The sequence below is a fragment of the Equus caballus genome, chromosome 15 (assembly GCF_041296265.1).
Source record: "Equus caballus isolate H_3958 breed thoroughbred chromosome 15, TB-T2T, whole genome shotgun sequence".
NCBI classification, from domain to species: domain Eukaryota; kingdom Metazoa; phylum Chordata; class Mammalia; order Perissodactyla; family Equidae; genus Equus; species Equus caballus.
In genome coordinates, this window is record NC_091698.1 from 79,245,620 (window position 1) to 79,270,490 (window position 24,871).

Genomic DNA, 24,871 nt, shown 5'->3' on the forward strand with positions numbered 1-24,871 from the left:
AGCAGAAGGAGCAAACAGCAGCCCAATAATTGCATATGACACGGGCAACCACAAGCAGTTTTGCTGGAACATATAAAGGTGAGGAAGGAAGTGGTGAGGCTGAAAAGATATGTGGGGGTCAGATCACATGACCTGTTTAGTCAAAATATTTAGTGAATGTCAGACAACTTCTGTTTCTTGCATTTTAGTGCAAAGGAGACTAAAGCAGGAGTTGAAAGTAGTGATTAACAATGGTGTTAGCTTTAAAGTGGTTACGATTCAAGTGATTTTTATCATTAAAACTCCAAATAGATTTTGTTTTCCCAATTTAATCTGGATGGGAAATGAATTCGTGCTTTCACCACAAAGTTTCAAACCAAAAAGTGACCAACCCCTCAAATGCCATCTTCTATGAAATGAAGAGAGCTATTTTTCTTAAGTAAGAAGAAAAAGTCTTGTTATCTGTGCAGTTTGGAATTTAATAACCTTTCTTCTCTTTCCCATTTAATTGCTCTAATTGTAAATATGTTTCATAATGAATTGGATTTCAAGAAATCACAGCTGATCAGAAAATGAAATATGAAATTTCTTCTTCTATATGAGCATGTGCTGGACCATATTCGAGGACATCTGATGGTATTCAAGATTTTCCTTCCAGCTCCATCAATCACAGAATAGACTGAAGAAACACCATCACACAATCCAAAGCATCAAGTTACGGGTGTCATTCCTGGAAATGGAAACTCTTGCCAACCGTTTTCCTCAAATGCACTGCCTAAGGAGGTGCATTTTGAAGACAGACAAACTACACCACACACCAGACTATTTCCTGTGCAGAAGGGACAGAAGAGTTCCACATACTCAGCTAAGAGTTTGAACAGATGTTCTTTTTAATATACGTTTAAATTCAAAGTTACACTTCTATATTTCTTAATGTCCCTAACCATTTCAGAAGCCCTAGGACCTTTTTCCACATCCCCAATTGTCTGACAAAATCAAATTATGATGAAATTCTGCCCAAATTATCGTGCTTACAATTTCTCCTATTGTTGATAATTTTGATTTCTTTTCAATAGGGAGATGGGAAACATGTTGGGGGAAAAAAATCTAAAAACTCACCCACACACCCTTGCCCATCCTGTGGGGCCTGAAAGCCCTGATAACAGAGGCAGCGGAAGGAGCCAGCCGTATTGTCACAAAACCCGTGACTGTCACAAATAGTGTTGTTTACACATTCATCAATATCTGCAAAAAAGACATTTAACATCAGACACAAAACACAGACTGACAAACACCAGCTATGAATGGATAGACAGAGGCACTCAACACATCCCCATTAGTATGAGATGATCATGTTTACACAGAAGGACCTTTTAAAACATTTTATGTATAAATAAAATGTTTTGATGAAAACATCTTAATAGACAAAATGTTGGGTCCTATGAGAAAACATTTACTTTTCCTCAGGAAATGTTTGCAAACTGAAGCAACTACTGCAATTGCCATGGTCAGTATTTTCTGAATGTTCTCAACTCTCTTCCCACAGAGGAAATATGTGAAAGTATTGTCACCTTTTTCGATTGAGGTAAATGCTAATAGTTCTACTTGCAGAGCTGGGGGCTGAAAGCAGCACTGGCCTGGCTGGGCAATGGTTTACTCAACCCTATGGATAACCCTGATCAAGTCTAAACAGCATTCCCACGAAGGCGGGGGTAGGGGGAGGAGAATCTGATGAGTTCTCAGTGTAGCCAGCCAGTCCCAGTTATTCACAAGAAAAGATTTCCCGTCACCAAGTTACAGCCCCTCAAGGTCCTAAATGTCAATGCTGCTCCAACTGGCCAACTTGTAAATTCATTTTGTTCTCTACAAACTTGATGATAGATAGTGGTCCTGTGCCTTTTTATCCTCCGTTCATAAAGATGTCCTCATAAAAGCGATGTCTCAATCGTAAAGTTACAAACGGACTTTTAGATACAGTTCTTCTTGATCCTTACAGTTCCCGATTTTCCTCGCCATTCTTTCATTCCCATTCCAGCCTGCTCTCCTCGTTTACTGCACACTTCATCTGACAGGCTCGCTGTCCTCTTAGTCTCTGGATTCACAGTGCCCAAATGCAGGTTTTGGGAGAAACAATTAAGAAAATGCAATCACTGCATCCAAATACAAGTGAAGATTTTCCTTTTACGTTCAAATACAAAATAAGTGATAAAGAAAATGACAAGTTAAATAGCACTTGACTAATATAGTTTGGGGGAGTTAAGAACATTGAGCTTTCCTCTTTCTAAACTTTTTTTTAACGCCGAGTCAAGAAATTTTGTAGAAGAAAAAGAAGATGCGTGCAATGCTATTCAGTAGCTGTCTCACTGCCCTTCTTAATTCTCTAACACTATCAAGCTTAAGTTCAGAGACTGTCCCTCTTTTGAACTGTAAAATATGAGTGACTACAAATTTTCCTTAATTTTCTCAACTCAAAGAAAACTGTGTCCCTTCTCCTTTCAAGTCTGCACCCTTTCTCCCATCCCTACCTGTCTCTTCTCCCTCTAGTCCTACCTGTTCCTCCTTCTCCAGTATTTTCAATTCTTGCCCCCCGCTCCTTCCCTCACTGCCTTCAAAAATGTTAAAATCTCTTTGGAAATCTTTCACTTAACCACAACATCACCTATTGTGCTTTTCCATTCCTTCTATTGCTGCAAAATGTCTCAAAAGAACTGTCTACACTCGTTGCCTTTATTTCCTGATATACCTCACAGTAAAAAGGAAGTAATGGTAACAATATTAATAATGTTAACAATATTGGTATGTTCCTAGAATTCTACCCACATAAAGTGCTTGGGACACTGGCTGCTACGTAACGTAGGAAGCGTACAATACATGCCCACTATTACTCTTCCTCCCCTTCCTCCTCCGCCATGACCTACAATCTGTCTTTTTATTCCATGAAACTCCTCTGAGAAAAGCCACCAATGGCCATTGTTAGTGCCACTGAGTGGATTCCAACTCCTAGCAACCCTGTGTACAGCAGAGCGGAACCCTGCCCGGTCTTTTTGTGCCCTCTTCTCTCCTTCTGGAGCTAGATCAGTCAGTGCTCTGCTACTATTCATAGGGGTTTCATGGCCAATTATTTCAGAAGCAGGTGGTCAGGTCCTTCTTCCTAGTCTGTCTTACTCCGGAAGCTCTGCTGAAACCTGTCCACTATGAGTGACCCTGCTGGTATCTGAAATACTTGTGGCATAGCTTCCAGCATCACAGCAACACGCAGCCGCCACAGAACAACCACCAACAGACCGGTGGTGTGGTTCCCTGACCGGGAAATGAATCCGGGCCATGCCGATGAGAGTGCTGAATCTTAACCACTAGGCCACCAACCAATGGCTGCCTTATCATTAAATTTGACAATCATTTTCCAGTCAGTCACCACCACCCTTGATTTCTAAGTTTAGTCAATACTCCCTCCTTCAACTCTCTTTTCATGACCCATGACAGAATATTATTCTTGTTCTACCTTTAACCACTTTGGCTTGCCCTCACCCTTCCACAGCCCAAAGGTGGCGTCTGCCAGGGCTCAGGCCCTCTCTGGGATCTGCTGCCTCCTCTCAGCTGTCCCCTCTCCACTTTCTCCAGACTCTCCTGACTTCAATTACCACGGGCCTCAGAATGAATCCCAACTCTTCAGAAGGAAGCCAGGATCCTCCTTATTCTTAATCATTTCCATTTGACCTTCTGCTATAATCTCACATTTATCAAGTCTAAAACTGAATTCATTGTCTTTCTACCAAATCGCACTTCCACCTTAGTGAGAAATTTTTACCCCATCCTTCTTTTTTTTTGACTCAACTTGAACCAAAAACTCAATGAAATTATTTCACAACTAAAAAAATGAATCTCCCTTGCAGCATCTAACACAAAGAAGACAGTCAATAAATCTGTTCTGATGGATTTTCAATGTCAGCATAAGGCTGGAATTACGATTTATTTACTGACCACAACCTTGAGAGAAGTAACTGCATTGTGTCAGCAAATCACTTAACACAGGCCACTGCTAATTTTAGACTTCCTAAAATGGGCGTTTGTCTAAGAGATTACGTTGTTCATTGAACCACAGGATTTAAGGGCTGGAAAGAAACTCAGAAATGCTTCAATTACCACTTACATACTAATGACTTCCCAGTCTCTCTCAAAGGTTGACCTCTGTCCTTTAGAGCCATTTATCTAGTACCTATTGGACATGTTCATAATAAGTGAACGTACTCCCCTCACCTCCATTTCTCTTATGTTCCCTTCAGCAGAGAATCCAACCAGTCACCCAAGCCAAAAATCTTAGTGTCACCCTTCCCTCTCTCTCCTCTTTTCCAGCCCTCCCCTGTCAAACTCTCTTATCTATCTTTCCTGATACTCTTCATACTCCTATTTGGTTTCCTTATCTCCAGTCTTGCCTCTCTCCCTCTAATCCACTCTCTGCCAAACAGCAAACCTGTCCGTGTCAGTCCCTTGATCAGAATATTCAGTATCTCTTCTTGGCTAGAGGATAACAACCACTCTCCTTAGCAGAGCAAATAGCACCCTTCATTATCTGGCTCCTAGCTACACGTCTGGCCAGAGTTGTTACCTGACCCCCTTCCCAATTTATACTCCAGGCCTATTAGTATACTAGAGTTATTTGAAAACCCTATGGTCTTTAATTTCTCCCTAACTTGGAGCACAACCCTCCCTTCACTAGAAATTCTCCCCACTATCTGCTTTGCTCAGAAACTCCTCCTGGCCCATCAGGAGTCAGTCCAAGGGACATCTCCTGTGTGGCATCTCCTATGTGGCAGATTTCAGGGCCCCTCCTCTCTGCTCCCAAACCATTTTATACCATTGTTGTACCATCATGCCTAGTTTTTCAGGTGAGGAACCTTTGACTGGACCTCACCAGCAATTTATTTCCCTACCAAAATAAGATGGTGAAGACCGGTACTTGAGGGTTACCATAAACATTCAATAAGAACATGATTACCCTTCAAGCTTGTTCCCAATACAGACACAGATGAAAAAGAAGTTATTCTTGTTAATTTGCTGTTTTCTTGTTTAACCTGAGGGGTGACTCAAGGGTCACAAGGATTTATGAGGTTGTTTTGCAGAAGAAAAAGAATGCCTTCCAGGAAGTGATGATCACTAGAAAATCAGCCCCCAGCTGCCACCGACACCCAGGAGTCTAACTGTCCAAGGCCTTATCTGGAGTGAAAGGAACAGGATTCCCATTCTGTTTCTCCGAAACTCCTCCTTCCAAGCCCCTTAGCTCTATAAAACCTCCTGCTTTCTTCTTTTGTTAAGGCAGATTTGAGAAAACCTGTCTTCCCACCTTCTCATTTTGTCCAATTCCAATAAACCTTTCTCCATCTCCAAGTGCTGGTGTCTCAGTGATTGGCTCATTGTGCATGAGGCACCCAAACTTGAGATTAAGAGGTTCAGTATCAATGGTGAACAGCAAAGAGGGAGGAAGGGAAAGAAGCAACTAGAAATCTGGTGGCTTTTTAGTCCAGGTTCTTAAAGTAAAACCTCTTGCTTTCCTTCTTATTAATTCTATGCACTTATAGCAGATGATGATTTCTTGTTAATGATCACCAGCTTAGGAACTGAATAACTGACCTTAAAGTGAACAAGTCCTGAGCCGGTTATGAATTACTGGGCATCTTGCAGTCTCAGACTTACTGTAACACTGATTAATAGAGAAAGTTTAGATGAGCAACATTTTGGATTTGAATGAATTGGAAAAAATAACACGGAATGCCTGCTGGAGTCTAGCTCTTCAACAATTAATATGTTACGAAAATGATATACTGTAACTCTCAGCAGTTTCATGTTTTCAACAATGAGGTGAGGTAATAGCTTAATAAGAGGAAAACATTTGTTTCACTTCTCTGACTAATGACTTGTATAAAAAAACATTATCTCAGAATTTTCTTTGAGCTCTCAGTATTTTTCCATTGTTAGTCCTGTACAAATAGACCTATAAGAATTGCTAAGACTGACTCTATAAAAATAAAACTAAATGTTAAGGCAATTTATTATTGTGTTAAATAAAAGCCCTACCAAGATGCGAGCTTCACTAAATGGACAAGTGAAAGCCGTACTGTTTTGTCAACATTGAATTTTGAAGATGAAACTAAATTTTGAAGGATCCAAATATTGCAGGTTTTCTTTTCACTTAATGAAGGGTGAATCTATAAATTACGAAAACAATTTTGCTTTGGCATCTATAAGAACTATGAATGATATTCTCATCAGTCATCCTGTCCAACAGATGAGTGACAAGGAGTGACTGTCCAGAGATCTCTCCGTTGGCAATCCAGATAAATTAGGTATGTTACCATAAGAATTGCTGATTTCTCACACAAGTTTTTGCTATTAATATTTTACTGAACAAAGCAACTATACATATTACTGTTGCAATGGAAACGAATTCAAGAAAGAATTACACAGCTCAAGGATAGTGGATCTTTACGTGAATTCTCCAATAACAAGATTACCTAAATGTCAGAAAGAGAAATAGAGCACAGTCCTGAGCAACTAGAACTGCCAGTGGCTCATTCTTAAGTAGCAATGTTGTCAGTGACTGACAAGCCCACACTTTGAGGGTTTTAACCATTGACCTATTTGGTAGATCAATTTTCCTTGTCCATATGCTTTTTACTTAGTACATTTTCTAAATAGACCAAAAGTTTTCCAAAACCTAGTGATTGTTACCAGGGATTCTATATATAAGAGCAGAACTCCAACCATGTACCCTCAATTCTCAAAGGTGTAAGGCCAGACACTTGTCACCCTCACACTTAGGTAAAGTAAACCTTGAACTAAGGAAAAAGCGTGGAAAGGAAGCAGGATTTTCCAAAGGAGCAGGGGTCTGGTAAACCTGTTTACTAACCAAAAAATTACAACTGTGTTCAAAGATCTTAACGATGAAATTGATAATAAAATTTCAATGATTCCATTAGATTTCCTGTATTATTTAGAGAAAAGTCTATGTGTGTGGGGAGAAAGGGAAAAATCAATTAAGTGATTTGGTTCTCTTCCTCTCAGATATACTCTTCAGTTTCTTGTTTTGTTTTGAATTAAGAAAAAAGTACTTCTTTTTATCAATTTCTTAACACATCCTCTCTTCATGTTGTTGATTTTCTTTCTCCTTATTCTGAGCAAGACATATCTACTTCATGTGAGGAAGGAGTTCACTGATGAGCCTTCTTTCTGCTGCCAGGGCACCCTAGAGAGGTGGACGATGGGAACAGAGTGTCATTTTTGGTAATGGAGCACTCACAAAAAAAATCTCCACGGCTCTTGCATGGTTGGGAAGAAAAAGGCTTCCTGTCATCAAAAGATTTTGAGGTGGGGGCCGGCCCAGTGGCGCAGCACTTAAGTGCGCACATTCCGCTTCGGCAGCCCAGGGTTCGCCAGTTTGAATCCCGGGTGCGGACATGGCACCGCTTGGCAAGCCATGCTGTGGTAGGCATCCCACATATAAAGTAGAGGAAGGTGGGCACGGATGTTAGCTCAGAGCCAATCTTCCTCAGCCAAAAGAGGAGGATTGGCAGATGTCAGCTCAGGCCTAGTCTTCCTCAAAAAAAAAAAAAAAAGATTTTGAGGTGAATGATACGGCTTGTCTTCTTGTCTTGACTTGAAGGGACTTGCCTCAAGGCTACTCAATCAGTTAGTGGTAGCGCTGGAAAAGGAACAGAGCCTAGTGAAGGAACAATCTTCTGAATAAGTTTGTGGCTCTATCCACCACGTCCTCTTGCCTCCCACCATAGTGATATGATTATAAAAGTCAGTTCTAGAAGATGAACAGAACAAATCAAATTGTGAGCCCAGCATGATACTGGAGTTTGTTCATCACAAAGATGGAAGTGAGAACACACTTTTCTACTTTTCACTTATTTACTTGCAGTTTAATCAAGTACCCTCTTCCTCTTGCCCTTAAACCACGCCTCTACATTGAATCTTATCACACGTGAAATCTAAATATCCAAGTTATTGTAGGTCCTGACGATGCTATTTTTCTAGAAGACCCTTGCAAGAAAAGCCCATGGAGTACTAGAGATGTGTAAGTCACAGAAGGTCCCAGGACCACGTCTAGCATTGGTGTTCTCTGGATCTCTTCAGAAAAAGGAAATGACCCACTATTTCAGCCCAGGGCTTCCTGACCAAATGGAATTGGTTAAATATTTAGTGCCAGAATCTTAGGAAAACAGAGCCAAAGAAAAGGGGCTTACACTGTAAGGGAAGTAGGGTTCCTGCTTCAGGGGAAATACAGCCCTCATACTCTTTATTGAAAGGAACGGAAGCCGACCAGGAGACAGTAAATCCCAGCCAAGAAGTGGGATTGAACAACGTTAAACCAGCTGAATAGCTGTCCAAAGGAATTTTAAAATGGCATGGCTGCTGACTCAAAAGAGATTAAGGTCTCTCTCACAAGGGTAGGAGAGAGGCCAGGATTAAACAGAAGATGAGTGCAAGGCCTAAAGAAAAAAAATAAAATTTAGCCAATAGGAAATTAAAAACTGGATTTGGAGAGGGTCCAGACAATACAATAGGATATGGAAAGAGCCTTTTAAAAAAGGTCCACTGAGTTCTGGCAACATCGACAAGGCTGAAGAATATGGGCCTTATATGTGTTATGGAAAATAACTTTGTTCTGGGAAATGTGGATGAGCCAGGAAAGAGCAAAAGACGATGTCCTTGCGCAGAGTTTGACTGCCATGCTGTTGCCTGACAGAGAAGGGTGGGGAAAAACCTAGGGACCTTGGTGCTTACAAGTATGTTTTGAAAGCTGGTAGCCTAAGAAACAAGAAATGACAGAGGTAGCAAGTTATTCCAAATCCAACTTTCTAGCACATAAGTTCTAAAGAAACAAGGCTGGCCAATGAGAGAGAATTATTTTTTTCCAGGCTTGAAACTCACTACTTTAGAAGATTTACTTAAATGATTCTTTAAAAGTTACCCAGAGCAGCATCTCATTTGACTTCTAAAAATAGCTGGAAGTGCCAGAGAAGCTAAACCAAAACTTTGCTCTGATTTTAATCAATTATTATGTGGACAACATATAGTCACTCCCCATAGTTAAAGACATTCTAACGAAAACCACTTTAAAATAACAATCGGCATCCCAGTCATCTTATTTCAAAAACATGGGACTCATTCTCAATTACTCCCCACATCCAATCATCACGCCCTTCTGATTTTTATCTCTTGGTTCTATCTCCACTCTCTCCCCTCCTCTCCAGCCTTATTTAGAGCCTCACCATCTCTCATCTAAATCCCTGCAATGGCATTCTAATGGGTTTTGGGCATTTGGCCACTCATTGCCATTCCAAATCCATTCTGCATAATGAGAGAATGACTAGCCTATTGAAACAGTCCAATCAAATAATTCTCTGCTTAAACTTCTTCAGTTTTTCTCTATGGAAAACAGTACAAAGGCCCTTGCCACACACCCTCTGGAGCTCATCCACACTTGGCTTCTCAAGTTATTTGCTTTCCTAGCTGGCCTCTCGGCCTCTGCATCTTCTACTTCCCTCTTTCCCTCCCTATTGGATCATTCCATCAGCATCAAACATTCCCTGTTACCAACTTAAAAATAACAAAGAGCCTCCTTGCACATAACCTCTTCAGCTAGAATTATGCTTCTCACCTCCTTTTAACAGTCAAGGTTCTGGACTTTTCTACACATGCTGTGTCCACTCCGTTAGTTCTTGTTTGCTCTTGGATGGCTCTCATATATAGGACTCCACTGAAATGTCTCTTGATATGCATCATTTTGTAAAATCCAAAAGGACTCTTCTTGACTGTCATCTTAATAGATTGCTCAGTGGTAAATGCAGCTGACCATTCTCTTCTTCTTAAAGCACCCTCCTCTCTTGGATTCCATGGTTTTATATGCTCCTGGGTTTCCTCTTAATCCTTTGGCCATACCTACACAACATTTCTCTTTTACTTGACCCCTAAATTTTGGTGTTTCTTAGGGCTTGGTCCTAGGCTCTCTTTTCTTCTCATTTTATGATTTTTCTTGATGGCTTCATCCATTCTAACACCTTCAAATACCATCTATATCTGACAACTCTCAGTTTGTATCTCCAATCTAGACTTCTCTTCTAAGTACTAAGATCTAACTTGCTCCAATAGCCTGCCTGACACACTCACATGGATATTTCACAGGCAACTCTAATTTAACACATCCAAATCATACTCTTGATCTTTAAAAAACACTCTGCTTCATTTTTCACCATGTCAGCAAATGCTGCCTCCAGATATGTACTTGCTAAATCCAGAACCAGGGATCTATCTTCAATATTCCTTCTCCTTCTTACCCCATATCCAACCCAACACTATGTTCTAATCCAATACCAGGTTCTATCTCCAAAACATTTCTTGAGTCATTCATTTCTCTTCATCACACTGTTACTCATCTAACCTGAGCTACCAACATGTCTGGCCTGAACAACATTCTAGAAGACCCCCTGAATTTTCTCTTGCCCCTCTAATTCCATTTCCAAACAGCACCCTGGGTGATATGCACTTTAAAAATATAAGTTAGAGTATGGAAGAAAATCAAATCTAAGAGTCCATACACTGAAAAGAATAGAATAATTTTACGTATCACTAAGAAAGAAAGAAAAAAAACCTTTGCAATTTAAACTAGGTCACACTGCTTCTTTAAAAAAATCACGTCAACTCTAAGAAGCATCCCAATATTAAGGTATGAAGAAAATATGTGCCTTAGAAATGATGAAATATAATACATCATTGTCCTGCTTAAAATCCACCAGTCTGTTCCAGTTTCACTTAGAATGATATCCAAACTCTTGACGTTTCCAGTGAGGCTTTGCCTATTCTGTCCCTGATTCTCCAGCCCATCCCTGTGCCTCCTTCCCTCTAAGCACCAGGCGTCACCCTTTTTCACCCCCATGAATGCACCTAATACTTTTTCTGTCTCAGAGCCTTTGCCCTTGCTACAACTCCACCTGGGAATGCTCCAGCCCACCTGCGACCCCCACACTTCACTCTTCCACTGAGTAACTCACTCTGTAGAGCCAAACTCAAATGCCATCGCTTAAGAGATCCTTCAGGTGAAATGCATTCGCTCTCCCTCCTCCTTCCTCTCATTGACTCTCTTCTTTCTTTCACAGCAGCTGCAACGGTTTGTGGTCATATGCTTTTTGGAAAGCTACTGTGTACTTACTGCTTGCCCCCTGCACCGGCAGTTCCTAAAAGGCAGAGGCCATGTCTGTTTGCTCATCAGCATATGTCCATAGGCTGGAACAAAGTGTGGCACATAATAGGTGTGCGATGGCAACATTAAACATAGCACTTGTTTAGTACAAAAGCAAGCAAGGCTTCCACAATTCAGCCTTTGCCTACCTCTTTAGCTATTATTTTATATATTACCTTTTCCTCCTCTCATATGTTCAACTGAAATGAATTTACTTACAGTGTCTCTAAACCTATACAATATTTCATGTCTCCAAATATTTGCTTGTGGCATTTACTCTGCCAGGACACGCTCCCTCTGCAGTTCCCAGCCCACATTTTCCACCAAGATAACCTTCGTCTGCCCTCTAAGCTCTTCAAGTCTCAGCTGGAGTCTTTTGGAAGCTTTTCTGACCCCATCTTGTATTGAAAAATGTGTCTACTCACACAGCTTCTTCCTGCCCCTCACTGAACACTTATGAAGACCCTAAAAAGATAGCAGATCACATTATCACCAAAACCCAAGGCTAAGCAGCCACAGCCATAGCACGGGAGAAAGCAGCGCTGACGCAATGGGGCTGGACTAGAAAAGCAGCTGGGGACCTAGTCATTGTCCATCCAATCCAAAAGCAACAGTCAAAATAAAGCTGCACTGGAGATACTTGTCAAAGTAGAATTTATAGTGCAGGAACTTAATTTGAAATTTTCAAAGGCAAACTTCAAAAGTTCTTCTAGAATGAAGATAAAAGAACTGACGGTCAAGAAAACATTCACTTTTATATCCCAGAGGTATGAAAGAGTTAAAGATAAAATACTATAAGAACTATAAATAAGTACAATTGATCACAGCAGAATAGGGAAAATGGCAAAGAAGAGCAGTAATAGAAGAAATCAGAGCACTATAAAATTAAAAGGCAAATTAAAGAATGGGGGAAATGTGACTAAAATATTGGTAAGTGATTATTCTTCTTAATGCACAGAAATCAGTCAGAAAAACACAAACTACTTCAGACAGCCAAAAAGTATTTTAAAGAAAGACGATAAATATAAAAGTTAACTTCACTAATAGTAAGTGCAAATTAAAATGAGGCATTATTTTCTCCTTGACAAATTAACAGAGAAAAACATGAACTTGAGTTTCCTTTTGGAGAGAGCATTAGGAGCTAGGAGGTCTCACTGGGTGATGGTGGAAGCAGAAACTGATAGAACATTTCCAGAAAGCAAGGAGGTATGGTGTTAAGACCCATAAAATTGTTAATATCCTTTGATCTTGTAATGAAATGTCTTAGAATCTAGTCTAGGGACACGATCATTGATGAAAATAAATGTTTATATACAAGCCTACTCATAGAGCATTAAATAGCAACAACAACAAAGGAAACAGTCTGTATCTCCGTAATTAGGAGCATACATTTAAAAATACATGGTGCAGTCATGTGATGGAATTACATGGTCATCAAAAATTTATTTTGCAAGGGGTTTAAATATTATAAAAATACAAATAATATAATGCTAAGTGAAAAAGCTAAAAAGTATGAGAGATTACTTTATTATAACACTTAAATACTCAAAACTACACAAAAGAAATAGGCCAAATATTAACTAGTTGGTGAATAAGTGATTTTTTTTTTCTTTAGACTTCTCAGCATTTTCTAAATTTTCTACAAGGAACATGTGTTACTATTAAAACCAGAAAAATTATATGTTTGCAATCAACCATTTGAAGATATTGCAAGTAAAAGAATTATTTTACTTGAGTATATACCCAAGTTTATACTGTACCCTAACCAGGAATGAACAAATGAGTAAAATAAAACTGTGCAAATGAAAGAAGAATAGATATTCTTGAATATTGTAAAATATACTGAAAAACTTGCAACATTCAAGTGTTTCTTCCAATTGACAATTAAGAAAACATAAAATGTTTTATTTTAAAATAAAGCGTTTTGGGACCAGCCCAATGGTGTAGTGGTTAAGTCTGCACACTCCACTTTGGCAGCCAGGAGTTTGCAGGTTTGGATCCCAGGCACGGACCTAGCACCTCTCACCAAGCCATGCTGAGGCAGCACTCCATATAAAGTACAGGAAGATTGGCACAAATGTTAGCTCAACAATAGTCTTCCTCAGGCAAAAAGAGGAAGATTGGCAACAGATGTTAGCTCAGGGCTAATCTTCCTCACAAAAACTAAAAAAATAAAGCGTTTTGCTTGAAATGATAAAAATTACAGAAGAGAAAATGTTGCTGATAATTATTATTAATAGTATACACATATGTTACATTAGGAAACCACAGCAATTCTCAACAATGGCAACTGAAAACAAAAAAGTAAAAAGAAATCAAAATCCCCAAAACAAAAAAACTTTCATCACTTTTTTAATCTAGCCAAGTTTTTTTTTTTGCACACAAAGCTATATTTGTTTAGTTTCAAAAACTCTGAAGATCCTGCCCAAAATTATAATCTTGTCAACATTAATTCAGAGATTCTGTTGAATGCAAAATAAAAACACTTTGGACCTAATCCCTTCCTCAGAAACAACTGGTAAGTTGCCAGTTGTAAATGTTTTCTATCTGAAGAGTGATTTTTCTACTGTATACAAATAAGTATTGTATACGATTTCACTTTTTATTATGTGAAAGTAGATCTAGGGCCAATACGTTTCAAATCCCAAACAACTTTTGGTGCATTTTATTTTCCTTTCATACACGATTCAGTTAAAAAATCATAGGGAAGCATTCTTTGAAAAATATACAAAGCAGATATACAAATATACAAATATAAAAAGCAGAGTTGGGGGGATGATATAATAAAAAACACTCCAAAGAGAAGGCAAAAAAAAAAAAAAAGAAAAGAAAGAAAGAAAAAAGGAATAGAAAAGGAACAGAGACAAGACAAATGGAAACAAAGAGTAGGGTATAGAATCCAACCTCCCAAATACAGTAATTATGTTAAATGCATATAAACTAAATTCTCCCATTAAAAGACAAAGATCGTCAATCTGGATTAGAAAAAAACAATGTATCCTGCTTACAAGAGAAAGATGTTTCAATATAAGTACATGCAAAAGTGGGAAAAGATAAACCATGCAAAACCTAACTGAAAGAAAGCATATGTAGTTATACTAATAAAAGACAAAGTAAATTTAAAGGCAAGATGCATTGGTAGAGACAAATTGTGACATTTCAAAGAGACAAAAGGGCCAATCCACCAGGAAGATCCAAAAATTCTATATTTAATTCCACTGTCAGAAAAATATATAAAACAAAACCCAACAAATCAAAATTAGCAGCAGATAAATCTCCATAATAATGGGAGATTATAAAATACCCCTTTAGTCAATTATGCAATAAGCAGATAAAAAACAGATATAGATGACTTGAACAACACAATTTACAAACTGGCCCTAATTAACATACATAGGTCCAACTGCAGAATACACATTAAATATGAAAGGAATATTTACTAAAACTGACCATATTTTGAGCCACAACAAATTTCAAGGATTGAAGTCATTGAAAAGTATATTCTCTCACTAGAGTGGTATCTCAATAAGATAGAAATTAATAACAAAAAGAATTAAAAATTCCCAAGTATCTGGATATTAAGCAAAATACTTGCAAATAATTTACTGGCCAAAAAAAAGGACAATAAACTTGAAATATTTTTCTCTGAATAACAAAATACAGCATATCAAAACTTAGAACGAAATATTAGCCATAAACACACATATTAGCAAAGAAGGCTGAAAATCTAAGTATCTATCTCAAGAAGTTAGAAATAAAGACAAATTAAATCCAAAGAAAATAGAGAGGAAAAATAAATATAAAAGCAGGAATTAACATAATAGAAAACAGAGAGTGAGAAAAACAAAAGTTGTATTAGCAAAGACTAATACCCCGAGGAAGACTGAGTAAGAGTAAAACAGAGAAAGCACAAATTACTAAAATAAAAAATGAAAGGCATCACTACACATCTACACATACTACAAAGAGATAAGAAGATATAATGAACAACTTTGAGCCAATGAATTGGAAATTTTACCTAAAATGGATAAATTCCTTGAAAAACAAAAGCTACCAAAACTGGCATAAAAAGTCAAAAAAGAGAATGTTATTTTATCCTTTAAGGAAATCTTAACTGCAATTATAAAACCTCCAGAACACACACATATTCCCAAAACAAAACCAAAATCTTGAGGCCCAAATGACTTCACTCGAGAATTCTTCAAGACATCTGAGGAAGAAGTAACACCAACCTTACACATACTTTTCCAGAAAAACTGAAAGAGGGGAAACTTGCAAACTTATTTTATGAAACCGGAACAACCATGACTCTGTAACTTCTTGGGACATTAAAAGGAAGGAAAATTAAAGACTAACCTCTCTCATGAACACAGATAGAAATATTCTAAAGAAAAAGTTAGCAATTTGACTCCAGCGATATATAAGAAGGATACCACATCATGACTGTGAGGTTTATTACAAGAATGGAAGGATATTTTCATTAAAAAAAATTAATATGGCTGGAATGTGTATGTGATGGCGGGACTGAAGCTATCAAGTTGGACCATGATACAGAAACCACACGTCAAGGATAGCAGAACAAGACAGCTGTCGTCTGGGTTCCAGCACTATAGACCTGCACTCTCAGCCCTAGATTAAACATGCTTGAACAGCTACACAGAGAGAAATAAACTTAGCTTGTTTCAAAAGATCAATTCCTGTAATTCACCACATTAACACAATAAAGGAGAATATAATTATTTCAACAGATGCAGAAAAAGCATCTATTAAAATTCAAAACCATTCATGATAAAGACTTAGCAAACCGCAAATAGAAGAGAATTTCCTTATTTTAAAAAAATCTACGGCAAAGATACTTAAAGAAATATTAAACGCTTTCCCTGCTATCATTAGGAATGAGACAAGGAAGCTAGCTATCATCACTTCTATTTGACACTGTAGTGGGGATTCTAGACAATGTAATAAGAAAAGGGATAATTATTGAAAGGAAATAAAATTAGCACTACATTATTTATAGACAACATAATCGCGTATGTACAAAACCCAAAAGAATCTGCAGATAAACTAACAGAAATAAGTGAATTTAATAAGGTCATGTACACAAAGTCAATGCACAAAACCCAAATTGTAGCTGTATACACTAGTAACAAACAATAAGAGTAAAAACCATTTTAAATACCATTCACAACAATATAAAAATATTGAAAACCTAGGAATAAGTCTAAAAAATGTTGTGCAAGACTTTACACAAAAAACTGCAATAAGGGGTTGGCCTGGTGGTGCAGTGGTTAAGTTCGTGTGCTCTGCTTCAGTGGCCTGGGGTTCACAGGTTCAGATCCTGGGTGGGGACCTTTACACCACTCGTCAAGCCATGCTGTGGTGGCATCCCACATAGAAGAACTAGAAGGACTTACAACTAGGATATACAACTATGTACTGGGGCTTTAGGGAGAAAAAAAAAGAGATTGGCAACAGATGTTAGCTCAAGGCCAATCTTCCTCACCAAAAAAAGGCACACCTTTAAAAATAAAAAAAAACTGCAACAAAACACCAGGACAAATAAAAAAACCTAAATAAACAGAGGGATGTCATATTTGTGGATTGGAAGACTCAATATATTGTAAAATATCAAATCTCCCCAAATTGATCTATTGATTCAATGCAATTCCAATCAAAATCTCAGCAGTTTTTTGTGAAAACTGATAAAGTGATTACAAAATTTATATAGAAATGCAAAGAGCCAAGAATAGTCCTATCTCAATTACGAACAAAATTGAAGAATTTAAAATTTACAGTACCATATATTAAAATTCATTATAAAGCTACTGTAATTAAGACAATATGCTATTGGTGCAAGGGAAGATAAATAAACCCATAGACGGAATGAAGAAGAAAGAAATAGACCCATATATTTTTGACCACATGGTTCATAACAAAGTCACCACTGTAGATCAGTGGGAAAAGGGTGCTCTTCTCAATAAATGGTAATGACGCAATCGAACATCCATTTTTTTCCTAAAAAATGTTAAGTCTTGACCTCTATTTCACACCATAGGCAAAAATCTCTTTCAGAGTGATTAGAGATTCCAAATGTAAAATATAAAACAATACAGGTTTTAGAAGACAATATAAAAGATTATCATAATGACTTCAGTTTGCAAAGATTATGGATCCAAGTACTGATATCAAATGAAATAGTTAAAACACTGGACTTCATTAAAACTAAGAACTTGGGTTCATCTGAAGTTAACTTCAAGAGAGTTGTACTGAGCACCTCATTTTGAAGAAGTTTGTTATGCAGAATTGGATAACCGAAAAAATATCAAAGAGTCAATAAGGACATGAAAAGTTGTTGAATATCAGTCCTCATAAGGCAAATGCAAAGTGACACCATGATGAGATAATGTTACTCAGCATGGCTAACCTTTAAAAGGATAATATCAAGGGGCTGGCCCCGTGGCCGAGTGGTTAAGTTCGTGCACTCCGCTGCAGGCGGCCCAATGTTTCGTTGGTTCGAATCCTGGGCGCGGACATGGCACTGCTCATCAAACCACGCTGAGGCAGCGTCCCACATGCCACAACTAGAAGAACCCACAACGAAGAATATACAACTATGTACCGGGGGGCTTTGGTGAGAAAAAGGAAATAATAAAATCTTTAAAAAAAAAAAAAAAAAAGGATAATATCAATTGCTGACAGGGATGGGGAACTGGAACTCTCACACTTGGGTGGCGGCAGTGTAAACCGGTACTCTCAAAAACTGGCTGTTTCCTATGAAGCTGAGACATACATATATCCTATGACTTAGAAATTACATCTCTGGGTAATATCCAACAGAAATTAGTGATTATGTCCAATAAAAGACATGTTCAAGAATATTCATAAAAGCTTTATTCACAAAAGTCCCAAACTAGAAGTAACCCAAATGTTTCTCAACAGTAAAATGGATACATAATTGAATATTCATACAGTGGGATACTATACAGCAATGAAGATGAATGAAGTACTACTACATATAACATAGGTGAAGCTTACAAACATAGTGTTGAATGAAAGAAGCCAGACAAAAACAAGTACCTACCATATGACTCCATTGATACAGTGTTCAAAAACAGGCAAAACAAAGCCACAGTAATGAAGACAAAATAGTGTTTACTGCTGTGTGTGGGTATTGGGGAGGAGAGTGGGTAATAATTAGGAGGAAGCTTGAGGGAGGGTTTGGGGGCTCATTACCAAGTGCGCTCCTTCTGTAAAAGTTTATCAAGCTGTATCTTATGATTTACACACTTCTCTTTATGCATTTTAAGCAATTAGTTTACTTAAAAAAAAAAAAGAGCCAATCCATACTGCTATATTTCCTGGGGAAAGAAAATCCTGACCATTTCAAAAGCTCATTTTGTCTCTCTCTTTCCCACTGATAAGAGATATATTTGACTAAAATATTAAGGACTCTGAGCAGTAATCCTGATCACCACTCCCCATCTGTATCTAAGCCATTCAAACACTGTGAAACTTAATTTCCTCCAAATGCAAAATGAAGTCAAGCTACTTTTCTGTTTCCATTTTTTAAAAATAGGAATATAAGTGAAAACAAAAGAGCATATGCAATGCAATACATCTTTCCTTAAAAATTTAACTACTTTTCTATACGAGCCACTGCAAAGCAAGGGAATTGCTTGAAAATTCTGTCCAGAATATGCTACTATTTGTCCCGTAGAAAGTGATGGAGAATTATTACGGAGTGAATTTCTTAATCATTTGTTTAAAGAATTATAACAGCATTGTTATGTGTTTAGAGTAGACTGGAATCCTAATGTTCTAGGCTATAAGGTTTAGGAATTATGACTATTTAAACAGACAATGGAAAATGGAAGTAAGACATTTAATTTTCAAAGCGGAGGTAATATTTGATCGTTAAGCATTAATGATGAGACACTACATCTGCACCATTTCAGCTCCATACCCTCCCCAGAGCTCACCTGACCCTCTGAGTGGATTCCCCATTCCAGTCTCTTTCCCCACTCCACATGCCCTTTCATAAGTTTAAAAATAAACACAGCTAATAAATGTTCTTTTACATGAGGGTAAAATATAAACAACGTTTTTAAATTTTGTAATATTTTTTGAACATTCAAAAAGGTAGTGTTTGCTAAGAAGTTTTCAAGTATTTACAATATGTCCCTAGTTCTCATTTCCATTAGGCTTTTGAAGACAAGAAAGTGGGATAAATGTACAGAAGAACATTCTCTCTTTATCATCCAAAATAAGGTCAAGGATGAAAACCCTCATGAACAAAATCATTTTAGATTAGCTGCTTTAAAAAAATCCAAGAAGAATATTTTGGCTTTTATATTTCAAATTGCATTAACAAGCTTGTGTAGTAAAAGACCAAGAAAACGGGGAAAGTGCTCTGTCTCCATTTTCCTTACTGAGGGAGCTCACAAAGGCTCTGTAGCTGGAAAGGGCATTTGTGTCACTAAACAGCTATGAAAGTCTGCAGTTTGCACTGGGCTCACATCTTCCCACTCAGAGAATGGGGACACGGGGTGGAGCTGAGAGGCGCTGCGTGGGGAGGCCACTGGCTGTGCCAGATGTTTGTTCAACTACAATGAAACCTCGATATTACAGGTTAAAATTCTAAACTGACTATCTGTGACATTTAAAGGAAAAATCCTGAATTAAGTTGAAAAGTAGTCTATTTTTAATGAGATACAAAACACTTCTCACAAAAGCAAAATCTGTAAACAATAAGTCATCTACGTTTCTTTCGAGAAAAAGAGAATCAAAGTGTATTCTGAACTAAAAAAGCCATTCCCTTCCTATTTCTTTCTACTATGGACTGACAGATTATTATATAAAAACCGGAGAAGTCAACAAGAAGAATCTGAATATAGTACAGAAAAGAAACATTTCTAAAAATTTAAAGGGAAGAAATGAGAAACTTTAAAAAAACTTTTCCATTCCTGAAGGTAAAGAATAATTCTAATAATCCCCATTATATAATGGACTATCATAGAAAGTGGAGTATTCAAATAAATTCTCCATTATGAATAAATTCCATGCCATTCTTTAGAACTTTTTCCATAGGATACTTGTGGAAAATATCCTGAATTTCAATTGCATATTTCTCCTACCACAATTACTCGCAAAAGATAATGTGTGAGATATAAATTTTGTGTTTTTACACTATGTAAGTTTTTAAAAAGCCCTGCTATTTTGTCTTAACATATTTATAACCATTTGGATTATCTTTGCATTAATTTAATAGCTTTATATTTTTATACCTGAGATTTTCTAAAAAATAAACATCTTATCCTAACTTTAGAGCCATGCAGTACATTTCCTCCTTTCATACAGTCTTTCTTATGCTAAGAGGTGCTGCCAGCGAGGACTGGGAGAAAGCCCTAAGTATAGGCCAAACACATCAAACCCCAGATTCATCTTTTTGACACTTAGGCCCCAGAGGCAACACACAATCAGCCAAAAAATTCCCATTTTTTTTCACTATTCTAATTTTTCTCTTTCTATATTCAAATAGGAGGCCAAGAAAGATGTTATGAAACCACACAAAACAGACAGTGTGCCTCTAGAAATAATAACTCCAATGCTTAAACGCAAACAAGCGTCAGTGCCAGCCATCAGTTTACTAGCAACTGATACGGGAAACATTTAAAACTTGAAAGGGGGGGTAAATGGGGAAAGTTAGTCATATGGAACTCTTAAGGCAAACAAAGGGTGGGGAATTAAAGCAAATTATGTATAAATGAGTTACTGTATTATATTCTACATGACTTTAAATAAATTTGGGGTTTAAAAGTAGATACAACATAGTAGTTCATTTATATACAGACTTGGATTTACAACTACCAGATGATTTAATTCACAAATACTTACGTAATCTGTGTGTTCTTCATTTTGTAAGCACTGATGATACAAAAATAGGTTAAATGCTCCCTCCTTTTAGGTGCCCACGTATTAAGGGAACAAACAGCAAGAACCAGGGTGCCAGTGTAAGAAGTGCTAAAATACCAACAATAATTCACATTCCTCGAGCATGTTCTAAGGGCCAGGCTCCATTCTAAGCTGATACTTGCCAACGCACATCAACATATTTAATTCTCACAACAACTCCATGTAGGTACTATTAGTATCTTCATTATGCCCATGAGGAACCGAGGCACGTGAGCTTCAGGAACTTACCCAAGTTCATGCAGGTTAGAAGCGCTGGAGTAAGTTCAAGGCCATGTACTTGGACTCCCCAGTCTAACTTCCTGACCACTGCTGTACCCAACAATTATGCACGGGGTGCTTCAGAGAATTAAGTCTTCAAAACATAGGGAAGGCTTCACAAATGTGCACAATATACTCAATTTGGGGTAATCGTATGCCTGTTTTCCTGATAGCCCAGGATGATTACAGACTGTCTCTTCATCCCTTCATTCACTCACCAAATATTTATTGTCCCCTAACTATTCTCAATGGCATGCAGCTGTGAACAAAACAAAGACTCCTGTCTCATCAGCCTAGCAGCGGGGTTTGACCATAATCCACCAAGGAGACAAAGAAGTATTACAATAAGGTAGTTAAAAAAAACGCGGAGCGGGGAACAGGAAGTGTTAGGGTGAGTGAATGCAAGAAAGGGTGGTCAGAAAAGGGCTCACTGAATAAAGACCTATAGGAGATGAGTGGTGACAATCTCTGACTTTCTTATTAGTATAATAAATTTCCTTATTTTAAGTTTTTTTGCAGCCAAAAGCATACAATTAATACGTAACCTACCCATAGGTTTGTTGTGAAGATTAAATGAGAAAATAGGTAAAATTCATTAGAGTGTCCGGCTCATAATAAGAACTCGGTGAATGCTAGCTATTATTATTACTGCTATTCTTTTAACAAAATCATGAAATCAAGAGATATGAAGTTCCTCCAGTCCATGTACCCTGGGAGTCTAAGACAGCCACATAATATTCTATTAGTTAGACGCCTAACAAGTAACTGATTCTGGAATCAATATATTAAGCATTATAATTTAGGTCTAAAGCATAAAAATGCTGCTCACAACAACCTTTCATGACCTACCAAGAACTCGGTTGGTGGTGGTGTCAAAAGACTCATCAAAATAGATGTAGGAAGCCCGGTGCCCCATATGTGAGCTGGGAGGCAGGAGAAGGCGTGAGAGGCGGCTTGCCTGTTCACAGACTTCACTTTCTGGCAGTTTCATGTCTATTTTTTTGGCTGCAAGGAAAATGTTTACTTCTCCTTCTATGAACAGATGATTTTCCATGGCTCTGGGGTTTTAAAGGTCGGCAGTGATAAAAGGCTTAGGAAGAGCTCTTGAATTTTTTTGCTACTATTATGAATTTCTTTATAAAAATGTTGATATACAGAAGACAATCAAGCAATGCATGGAAAATATGTATTCCAGGTCCAAAAGCAGCTTATTCCAGCAAAATTTCCTCAGCTCTTTCCCTAATGATTTAAACATCCATTTTCATTCACTTCTGCAGAAGTACATTCACAGGAGGAGTGAGTGTGAAGAACAGTAGCGTTTATAATGGGGAGCCACTGCCCTTCCTTACCTGGAATGTCGTATGATCCTTTTTCTTCTCACATGTGGGAGAGAAAAGATTCTATTGTCAACCTAAATTCCCTTTCTTTAGAAAAGTAAGAAAACATTCAGGTTGTATTCTCTCACTAGATTTTTCAGTTTCCGACCCTAAAACTATTAAAAAAAAAAAACCCTAAAAATCTTTGGGTCCAGCAGCCAGATGTAATATATCATTGTGTCAGGGTACTCCAATATCCTACTTGGCTAAATCATTCTCAAAAATATTTTCTCTTTGGTGATCGATATAAAGTTCTATCTCCATGCCACAAAACCACCAATTGCCTTGGAGCATTGTCAACATGGTTTTATACTTTCTTTCTACACTGTTCGTAGAAAATGTACCTAAAACTCCAAAAATAAAACCACACTTGCTCCCAATTCAATTTCGTTTCTTTGATTTGGCAAAAGTTGCCTTTACTGTATTTTCTGGTTCCCAATGAACACAAAATTGGCCTAACCGTTTGAACCCAACCTCTTTTAGTCTTTCTGCTATCACTGCTCTCAGTAAACTTCAAGAAGCTAGCCATCTTTACCACTTGCATTTGCTACGTTTTCCCTTTCAAATGGATGAGTGAGCAAGAAGTGGTTTATAGGAGATACCTAAAAAGGTTATGTGATCCGAGTCTGTGTAGATTGATTCTTTGAATACTTTGGGATTCAGAGTTCAGGGTAGATGTTACAAGAAGTCCCCTTCCAATCCTACAGTTCTCAATTTTTTAATCAATATTAGAATTGGTACCCCATCTGGGGTATTATTTTGAAAAATGAGAAACAATGTTCGGGGGAGGAAAATACAGGAGTAGAATATAGAATTAAAATTAAAGGTTTTGATTTTCCCTTTCTGATGAAAAATAGGTAATTTCAGAAAGGTCTGATTTTTAAAAACAGATTATTTTTAAGAGTGGTTTTAGGTCCACAGTAAAATTTCACAGAAAGTTCCCATATTCCCCCAACAGCCCTCTCCTTCCCCAGCCTCCCTCGCTATCAACATTCCTGAACCAGACCGGTATATTTGCTACAATCGATGAACATACTGAGCTACGTCGTTACCAAGCAAGGTCCAGAATTTACATTAGGGTTTGCTCTTGGTGTTATACTCTGATTTTTTATTCTGCTCTCTGGACAACAGAATTCATGTTGGCAACAGGAAAAAAGCTCTCTCAGCAGACAATCTCATGCCTCTTGTCTATTTATTCACAAGCTATTATCTCTTAGCCAGTGGACAACCAGTTTGAAAAAGGTACTTAATATGGCTTCATTTGTTACTCAGACACAAAACTTTAATATTTCTTTCTTAAACCCACATTATAGAGGCAGAATGGTCAATTCTGAACACCCTGGTTAGCATTGTACCAGCTTACTGTTCTTTGTTCTAGCGCTCAGACCTCCCTTACTTTGCTCTTTTTTTCCCATGCGCTTCATCACTTTGTAGTGTATATGCAGTTTACTTATTAGTTCATTGCTTAAAAAAAAAATGGAGATATATTTTTGTTCGCTGGCATAGCCCCAGTACCTAGAACAGTAGCTGGTACCTAGTATACACTTAATAAATATCTGTCAAATGAATGAAAGAATGAGGATGCTTTTTAAAAGACAAGGCTTTAGGGAGGGATTTTCATCATGGTTTGGAAGCCTAATTAGCCATGACTAACCAGATTCTGTGAGCCAATGATGCTCCCTGTGTTGCTGGGCTTCTTCGAGGTCCCTGTTGGACAAGCATCATCATTCTATCGTGTGTCCATGATGGAAAGCACAGTGAGCTCTAGAGAAGTCTGATGTCCCCAACTCCACTTGTTGTCATGCAAGCTCGCACTCAACCTGGATGCCCAACTGGGAGAGCACAGCTGCTCCTGGCCGAGAGCAGCATGCAAACAGGAACGTCAATGGAGTGATGCCAAGTCAGAGACCAGGAGGCACTTATCCATGAGGGTCAGGGAACGGATGTGACACCTAGGTATCTGACTGTCACAAGTTTCCCTATTCTTCTCCCACTCATACACATTCTGCTGATGAAGAAACTAAATCCTGAGTCAGCTTGTAAA

General features: G+C 37.9%; 1 protein-coding gene across 29 annotated transcripts in view; it reads right to left on the reverse strand.

Moving 5' to 3' along the window:
- The window catches only part of LTBP1 (latent transforming growth factor beta binding protein 1), a 382,661-nt gene that overhangs the window by 46,999 nt on the left and 310,791 nt on the right, over positions 1-24,871 (reverse strand). For 13 of the 29 annotated variants that reach the window (XM_070236508.1, XM_070236504.1, XM_023619255.2 and 10 more), the window contains one exon: positions 1,099-1,224. The exons of the other annotated variants lie outside the window; for them this stretch is intronic. In XM_070236508.1, coding sequence (XP_070092609.1) covers positions 1,099-1,224 — 126 coding nt within the window. The remainder of the gene's footprint in view (positions 1-1,098; positions 1,225-24,871) is intronic. 29 annotated transcript variants of the gene reach the window in all.